Here is a 9,406-nt window from a genome sequence, read left to right as displayed (position 1 = left end):
GGTATTATTGATATGAGAAAATGCTAAGTAACTGATTTACTATCTGAAAAGGGATTTACTATCGAGGAAAGGGAGGGAGGAAGAGACTGAACATAAACTGCACCTATGGATGAGGACAATGTGGGATGGGGAGGGGGCGTAGGGTGGGGTGGGAACCTGGTGAAGGGGGGAAGAAATGAGGAAACTTTGTAATAATATGAACAATAAAGATTAATTTAAATAAAAAAAAAGAAAAGAAAAGGAATTCTCTCATCACTGATGTTTCCATCCTCTCGCCCTCTCCCTTCCTCTCTCTGACATCAATAAAACAAATGACAGGCTGGATAGGAATTTCGGCCTGAGGTGGGAGGGGCAGGAAAGCCAAAGCTCTGGCTTCAATCAAACGGAGTCCAGACCCTCTGCCTCAGAGGTCTGAGGACGTGCCCCCCAGCTCACAAACGCATCGCGAGAATTCAATGCGATGACACGGGAGCACAGAGCACAGAGCTCAGCCCAGAGGACAGAGAAAACGGCACTTGGCTATTTCCATGCACCGCCCCGACCCTGCAAAAGCAAAGGTCAGGCCCTAACCAGTTTAGTGCAGTGGATAGAGCATCGGACCTCGTACTAAAGGGCCCTGGGTTCCTTTCCGGTCAAGGGCATATGCCTAGGTTGTGGGCAGTATCCCCTGCGGGGGTGGTGTAGAAGGCAGCTGAATGATGCTTCCCTGTCATCATTGATGTTTCTATCTCTTTCTTCCTCTCCCTTGTTCTCTCTCAAATTAAAAAAAATATATATATGTGCTTAAAAAAAGAAAACAGCAAAGGTCCGCTGAAAAGTCTTTTCTGACACATCCCCACCAGCCAAGGTGCTTGTGCCCGTAAAACGCCTCTGGCTGCCTCCCGGCCTCTGGGTGACATTCACACACAGTGTTTGGGCACAGACGCCAATGAGGACCCATGCGGACCTGGCTGGCCCCCGGCTGTCAGCGCAGGGCTCAGGCCCGGTGTCCTGAGGCCCACCAGCCCCAGTTCTCACCTCGCACTGGGCACTGAGCTGTGGCAGACTGATTTCCTTAGAGCGCTGCTCCTCCATCATCTTGTAGTACATGTTCTGAAAGATCTGAAAATTCTCCCGCTCGTTCTCTATGGAGGCCTGCAGATCCTCGATCTTGGTAAGCAGCTCCTCCTGCCCCGCCTGCAGCTGCTCGGTCCAGGAGGTCAGTCTGCGGGTGGAGAGCCACAAGGCCCAGGGCTGAGGAGCACTCTCAGCCTCCATCCCAGGTGTGTGCCTCCATCACACCCACCACCCCTCTGGGCCGCAGGGTGTCCCCTGTAAATGAGGGCTGAGCACAGTCAGTGCTTCTCCAACTGTGTCCGCTGGGGTTCTATGTGGCCACCCAGTTGCCTCCTGTGGGCTGGGGACACAGGACAGGCAGGCTCGGACACTTCAACACAGCAGCCTGTGACAGCCCTTCCCATGGAAGGCTCTGCAGAGCCGCCTCCTTGGAAAACGATTCATACACTGAAACACTTTTGGAAAACATGGAATCAGAACATCTTTGCTCTGAAACTGTCTTTGCCAAGCTCTTCTCCCCAGGCCAAGTCCCTTTCTGATTTCAACTCCTGACACAAATAAACTGTGAGATTCTGGAGCATTATGTAAAGCCACTGACATCAGCATCATCATCATCATTGTCATAATTACCCGACTGGCTTTCCGGGGCAAAGGGTTATACCTGAAATCTCAATGCCCAGAGGCTCACAGACTCAATGTGAACACAGAGGGCCCCTGTTTGGCCCACACAGCTTTATTATTTAATTTAAGTCAGTTAGTTATTTAATATTTTAAAATGTCAAGTTTCACATCAACTCTCAGCTATCACCCTTCTCGGAGGGTGGGAGAAAGCATAGAGCAAAGGCCCCGGCAGGTGTGGCTCCGCAGAGACAGCGTCCGCCTGTGTACGGAACCGCCTCGGGCAGGATTCCCAGTCAGGGCCATGCACCTGGCGGTGGGATTGCTCTGTGGCATAGAGGGGTGTGTGCTGTAGGCATCCAGGAGAAGTGGCTCTCGCATCGCTGTTTCTCTCTAGCCCGCTCCCTGCCTTCCTTTCACTCTCTCTGAAGGGCAGTGCAAAAATTATCCTGAGATGAGGATTAACTTTTTGTTAAAAAGCAGAAACAAAAGGATGACCCGGCAGCGCAGGCCTGCCTCTAGCTGACAGCCTTCAGAGGGTGTGCATTCTCCAGGAGGCCTGGCCTCCGGCTGACACTCCTCCCCCACCTGCAGGACCTGCCTGCCCCCGCAGGCACCCAAGTTTGTAGCCCCAACATCTACTCAAACAAGGCTGCGCAAAGGAAGGCTTCCTGTGGTCACGCCTCTGGGATGAGACAAGACCTGGATTTGAATCCTGACTGGCCACTACCCCCAGGATTGACCCAAACATCTTAGTTACTCTCTCAGAGCCCCTTTCCTCATCCTTATGGGGGGGGAAAAGGATAATAGCACAGTCAATTCTCACGATTCACAGGATAATGTCCTACGAAGCCACTGTGAGCACTGAGTCAGTGTAACTGCAACTGTCCCAACTGTTCCTGGAGTCTCTGGCCACAATTTTTGTCAACCAATCAAGACCTAAAGACGCTTTGGTTACTATGCTCACAGCCAACAGCACCAAACCTCGGGCTGAAGGACCCTCAGGTGCCACTCCGATATTTTCCCCAAGGCGCAGCGCAGCTTGCACTTGGGGACACTAGACAGCCGAGCAGCACTCCATTCGGGGCCATTTCACACAGCGACATCGCCACCGAAAACCACGAAAATAGAACCCACGGTCCTCAATGGAGCGTGGAAGGGACGCTCGTTTGCAGTGTGAGAGCTGAAACAGGCAGGAGTCAGAGGCCTGTTCAACCGCAGCTGCAAATGGGCACATCAGGCGACCCCCGTGTCTCCCCCACTGGACAGGCCCCTGAGAGGCCACGGGGGCTGATGTGGGGGCGACAATGCATGTCAGCCAGGAGGTGAATTCACCCACAGGGAACGCGAGAATGACGCGGAGCGAGCACACGTCCTTCCTGGGATCGCAGGTGTGAGAGGATGAAGGTGCTTGTGCCCGACACCGTCATCACCATCGCCATGTGGGATGGGCGGCCCTCCAACCCTGGACCGCGCTCCATCCCAGTTGTCACTAGTCCTTCCATCCCAGCCACCAGCTGGAGGCCCTTCCCCCGAGACCATCAGCTGTGACACTAACGGGAAAGGCGGGGGGTGCGAGGGGCCTCACTGGAGCTGAGCTCAGGGGGCGCTCAGAGAGCTGGTGGGAATGAAACCCGGCAGATGCCGCTGCAGGGCGGAGGCGGTTACCTGGCCACCTCCTGCTGCAGCCTCTCATTTTCCTGGGTGACCAGGGCATTGGTCTCCTGCTCCCGCAGCAGGGCCTCCTGGACTTCAGTCAGCTGCTTCGCCTGCTCCCCCAGCTCCTCAAGCTGCTTCTCCTCGGCCCACTCCTGGTTCACGGGGAAAAGGTGAGGATGCCTCACTGGGTGCAGGCCCCGGGAGCTGCTCACTCCCCATCCCTGCACCCCCACACCCGGTGAAGGGCCAAGAGCAGGGCAAGTGCAGACCCCAAAGGAGCAGGGACCCTCGGGGCAGGCAACACCCAGCCGTGCTGAGTGCGGTTCTCCCAGCGCTTAAGGAACTGTGCTGGGACGGCCCAGGGCATGAAGGGACCATCACATGGGGCTACGTGAGTCCCATGTCCTCTCCACACATGGGAACTTTAGGGCAAATGGATCAGCTCCTTGGTTGCCCTCTTTGAACACATTTAAAACCCTATTTTTTAAAGCACATTGAACCTCAGTAAGGATGCAGAATACCTGGACAACACTAACATCTAATTTTCCCAGATATTGACAGAACAGCCATCCACCCTGCATAGCCAGCACCACCTCCTTCTCGGGCCCCCAGTGCTGTCCATCAACAAGATGGCCAGTGTCCCGGCGAGGCAATACCTGCTGAGAATTGCTGGTCTGAGATGCAGCTGAGCTAGGGAACTGGTCACCAGGAATCACTGATCAATGACCAGGACATGGTTGTGATCCTGGACCCTCCCTCTGGCAGGCAGGGGCGCCGGGAGCCTGCGCTTTGAGTGCCTACCTGCCTCTGGTTTTCTATGATATTGAACGTGTACTCCTGTTCTCCCTCCAGATCTTCTTGGACGCTCCTCAAGTGCTCGTTGGTGTTCTTCTCCATCTGTAGTTGGATCCCCAACCTTGCCACCTGCAGAGCCAAAGACCCAGCCTGTGCCAGTCAGGTCACAAAGTGAACTTGGCTTTAAAGCAAACCGCAAACCTGTCACCCCCTGACACACCCGGCCTCAGGCTGGCCCATATGTTCCGGGGACACACACACACACACACACACGCACACACACACACACACACATACACACTCCGTTACCTGCTCCCGGAGCTGCCGGTTCTCTTTAATCAGCTCCTCACACTTGCTGTTGCTCTCCTGCAGGGCCTGGGTATCGCCCTGCAGCTCCAGGACTGTGTCCTGAGGGGCCTGGGAATTTTGCCCCAGTGCCAGGGTCGCGCTGGAGGCTGAAGAACAAAGTGGAGTGTGAGCCCCAATCCTGGGGCCTCCGCTCCCCTCTTGACTCCGCCTCGAGATGGTCATCCCTCTGAGAGGGCCATCCCCCTGAAGCCAAGGTCTAAAGACCAGAAACAGCCAGCTGGATGCCCTCTGTTGTTCACAGGGTGCTGTCGCTGTGGGTTGTGGCCCCTCTGCTGGCTCCTCTTGGGCCCATTGGGGAGCCACCCAGAGTTTAAGAAGAAAGCAGGTGACAGTGGACAGGCCAATACAAAAGTTCAAGATGCTCGAAATGCTGGAACCACTTTTTGCCAAGTTCCAACCTGACCGTCAAGTCAAGGGTTTCAGACACTCACAGAGAAGGCAAACACATGGCATGGTCTCTGCCAACCCTCAGAGTGGGGTGTTGGGTAGCTCAGCTGGCAATGTGGGGGCCACAAAAATTGACCATTATGTCTGTGGGGGGTAGAGCCTCTGGGGCGCGTGTGCCCAGAACTTACCACCCCTGGGTAAGGCCCTTGGGGAGGAGGGGTCCCTGAGCAGCCAGCCCCGGCCCAGGGAGACAGAGCAGACTGCACCCATCTGCCCGATGAGGACAGGAACGGAGGAAATCAGCCCAGGCTCCTGTGACAGTGCAGGTTAGTGACCGCTGGGGAAGGTGCCTGCCATCCAGAGCGCTCAGTCCCCCACGCACAGTTGTAAGACAGCCGCTGGGGGTCAGCGTGCTGTCCTCTGAAGGCTCCTGGGACTGTCCGCATGGGAGCTGAGAAAACTGGCAGCACTGACTTTGTAGTTCATGTCCTGACTTCAATGCTGCCAGACCCTTCATGTTCTCCTTGGGGAGAAGGCAGGTGACAGTTCCAAACAGCCCTTGAATCAAACCCCATGGACTTGGGCTGAGGATGGGCTGACCCAGGAGATTCAGAGCCAAGGGCTCAGCTCCCTGGCTGAGGGAGAAGCTGCGGCCAGGCCGGCTCCCCAGCTCCAGGGGCTGCTGCCTACCTTTTGACTCCTGGCCCAGCTCCACACTCCGGTGGTCAGACTCGTTGATCCTTAGTCCCTGCTCCGCCTCCAGGGCCATGTTGTCCCCCAGCAGCTCCTCAAGGAACTGCTGGGGGCTCTGTCCAGGCTCCTAGTGCAAGAAGAGGGGTGGGTGAGGATGCGCACCAGGGCACCCTCTGGGCAGGCCCTGCCCCGTGCAGCTGCCCTCCTTCCCCCGGATGCAGGGCCTCCATGCACCTGCTCACTTCCTAACGCACAGCTGCACAGAAGTGACTCCAACACAGGGCCCAGCTGGGACACCTACAGCCACTAAGACATGCTGCCCCAGTGGTAGGTGATGAAGACCCCGAGGTCAGTGATGTCTGAACAAAGAGACGCACAGCACAGAGCTGTAAACCAAGGATAGGAGGATGGACAGCTCTGAGGCCCTTAGCTGGTTTAACATGTCTTGGATAGGCCATGGGAACCGAAAATCACAGCTTAACGCACATCCTAGATGCCAGCAGAGACCCTTTTTGCCACATCAGCCACCTACATCTATCCTTTCAGAAAAGCAACACAGCAGCCAGGCCTTATCTATAGGTTTTTTGTTGTTGTTGTTGTGTGTGTTTTTTTGTTGTTGTTGTTTTTTTAAATATCTATACTAATAAAAGAGTATATGCTAAATAGACCAGTAGTCTTCTGGACATCCTTCTAGATAAAGCCAAGGTGGTGGGGACTAAAGCACAGGTGTTAGGGGCATCAGGCCGGCAGGGAAGAGAAGGTAGGAGTGATCAAACCAGCAGCAGGGGAGAGGAGTAAGGGAGGGATCAGGCTGGCAGAGGAGCAGTTAAAGGGTGGTCAGGCAGACAGGGGAGCAGTTAGGAGCCAGCAGTCCTGGATTGAGAGAGGGATGTCTGACTGCCATAGTAGGCCTGATTCCTGAAAATCAGGGAGCCCCAGATTGGAGGTGCAGTCCCAGATTGGAGAGATGCAGGAGGCCAGGCTGAGGGCCCCCCAACCCGAAGCATGAATTTCATGCAACGAACCTCCAATGTATTTCTTTCAAATATATTTTTATTGATCACAGAGAGCAAAGGAGACAAAGAGATAGACACATCAATGATGAGAGAATCATTGACCGCCTGCCTCCCACAGGACACCCCTCAGCATGGAGCCACAACCTGGGCATCACCCCTTCAGCAGGCCCTGTCTGCTTTGAGAGCCTCTGTGGTGCCCACTTAAGACACTAAGCTTAGCCTATGACTCTTGGTTGGTAGCAGGCCCGTGTCCGCAGGAGCAGAAAATCAGGGAAGCATACCACATAAACCTAACACTGACCCATCTCTGGTACCCCGATGCGAGAGTGTCTGACGTGTACAGCCTCGCCTGCTTGGATGAGAGACCTGCTGATAGGTATGGGACTTCACTGAGCCCATTTCCTTAACCAGGAAGGGGTGGGGCTAAGAGCTATCCCAGTTTGAGGGCTGAGCTTAGGCCTCTCAATTCCACAGTCACTCCACTCATCTGGGCGCTGGAAATAAATGGCTATTTGGGCGAGTTGTTGTTAAATACAGTTTTCTTCTGAACAGGTCACACATGTCGTCTTGCAAAACCAACAGCTCTGGACAGTGTCCAAGAAATGAGGGCTGAGACACAACAGACAGGCTGTGGGCCTCCAGGGGTCAGGCACATCTGGTGTGGGACGCCAAGGCTGGGCCCTCACAGGCCCCCTCACGGGAGGAGTCCGTGGGGCCTGTTCCTGTCCCAGGGCCCAGCACACACGGGGGAGCCGATCCGCTCTTTCCCTCATCTCTCCTCCCGCCCAGATCCCTCCCGGGGGCTGAGTCTCCCCAGTCTGCCTTCTCATTTTGGGAACACGCATACACGGGATGTGTTCGTTGCTCTCGGTAGGCAGCTTTCCAAGCCAGGCCCCACGAACGGTTTTAACAGCTGTGAGGGGGCGGTACCTCCTGCTTTTCCATCTCATGTTCATTTTACCCCACGATCCAGCACCCAAGTTTCTTGGTGGAAGGGAAGCCGTGGACCTACTGCCAGTGGGCGTGGTTCTGATCAATGCCTGGCAGCGGGAAGGGTTAGCTCACAGACTCTGGAGTCGCCTGGGCCCCGTCTCTCTGCCCATCGCCAGCCCAGAGCTCGGTGCCCTCTGTCCTTGCTCATTCAATCTTCACAAGAGCTGTGAGGGGGAGGCAGGGAGAGTCCCTTCTTACCCAGGAAGAGGCTCTGCACTCACCGACTGTATGTCCACCGGCTCTTCTCACACCGACTTTTCACACCGACTCTCCACAAACTGACAGTTCACCAAACTACTCCGCACCCTCCAACTCAGCACAAACCCTCTCCGCTCCCACCAACTCCTCACCTACCGACTCCTAACCTTCCTACTCCACGCCTACCCACTCCACAACCACCCGCTCTGCACCTAACATTCCACTGTCTCCATGCCCACCATGCCAAACGGCTCTAGGCCCCGCATTCTAAACAGCTCTGCCAGCGGCTCAGACCCCTCTCCCTACAAAACTTCAGATTTAGCTGGGCATATAAAAATAAAGAAACATAAAAGTTAATTTATACACCCTAAATCATTATAAAGGGAAACTAACCACTTCATTCTAATATGTCTACCCATGTTTTGAAAAATTACTTTCTTCCCATCAGACAAATTATAAAGATTTGACCCATTCCTTTAAGGGAACAACACATTCACTTTATTTTGTGAAGTCTTACCTAGAGAGCTCAGCTCGGGAATTCTTCTCCCCATCCACTGGGAAGAGTTCAGACATAGAACCCTGAAGTCCACCAGTCAGCTGCCTAAAAAACAATTTGACAGACCACTAACCAATATGTATTTTATAAGAAAAATGACCAAAGTAATGCTGTATATTTGGAAAATACTTTATTTAAAAATATATCTTTAGCCGAAACCGGTTTGGCTCAGTGGATAGAGTGTCAGCCTGCGGACTGAAAGGTCCCAGGTTCGATTCAGGTCAAGGGCATGTACCTTGGTTGCGGGCACATCCCCAGTATGTGTGCAAGAGGCAGCTGATCGATTATTCTCTCTAATCGATGTTTCTAAGTCTCCCTTTCTCTTCCTCTCTATAAAAAATCTATAAAATATATTTTTATCTTTGCCCTTAGCTGGGCCATAAGAACTAATAGTACTGTAAAATCCAGTGTGGATTGGGGCTGAGTGACACACAGGCTGCTGGAGACCCAGATGCTCCTCTTAAAAGGCCAGCACCACAACTGGATTTACAAGCTCCCACTTGTGCCAAGTCCAGTGCCTCACAAGGCTCTGGGGACCCAGACAAATACAGGGAGAAACTGGACTGTCTGGCATCGGGGCAGGAATGCGGGGGCAGCTTTCTTCCAGATGGAGATGCTAGTAGTGGTCATTATTCCTGTGCTGGAACCTCCCTGGTGCAGGGCTGACTGGCAGCCATTTCAGTTTGCTCTACCCTGAATATTACCTTAGACCTCTCCTCACCCATTTACAACCCCAACCAAGCTATGAGCAAAGGCTATTATATATAAATGGCCTGTCTTGTTCAGCCTAAAACTTGTCTACCAAACTGCAGCTGGAACAGGAAACTGCAAAGCTATCAATAAAAATCCCAAGGCTGGCACCAGCACCAGCCTGCCTTGCTTCACAGCTGGGCCTCATCTTGGCACTTCCAAAGCCCAAACAAAGAGGAGGAAACTGCAGATATCTCTGTAGTTTCTGCTGGGTGGTCTGAGGCAGTGGCTGACTTGGCACCTCCTTGGAGATCCAAGAGTCAATGTACCCAGTGGTCAGTGTGAGATCAGACCAGATTACAACCCTTCACATGCA

The 9,406-nt window shown here is 53.8% G+C and overlaps 1 protein-coding gene across 1 annotated transcript; it reads right to left on the bottom strand.

Moving 5' to 3' along the window:
- Positions 1-646: 646 nt before the first annotated feature.
- Positions 647-4,816, bottom strand: LOC311617489 (uncharacterized protein; the record flags this gene model as incomplete). Its single annotated transcript, XM_084873832.1, has 5 exons — positions 4,438-4,816; positions 4,135-4,257; positions 3,343-3,485; positions 1,018-1,204; positions 647-667 (listed from the first exon to the last, which is right to left on the bottom strand). The coding sequence occupies exons 1-5, from the start codon at positions 4,657-4,659 to the stop codon at positions 647-649; spliced, it is 696 nt and encodes a 231-aa protein (XP_084729958.1). The 5' UTR covers positions 4,660-4,816.
- Positions 4,817-9,406: the final 4,590 nt, after the last annotated feature.

This window comes from Pipistrellus hanaki (assembly GCF_964339955.1).
Source record: "Pipistrellus hanaki genome assembly, chromosome: 2".
Taxonomy (NCBI): Eukaryota; Metazoa; Chordata; class Mammalia; order Chiroptera; family Vespertilionidae; genus Pipistrellus; species Pipistrellus hanaki.
The sequence above is the reverse complement of the archived record's forward strand: the minus strand, read 5'-3'. Positions and strand labels throughout refer to the sequence as shown.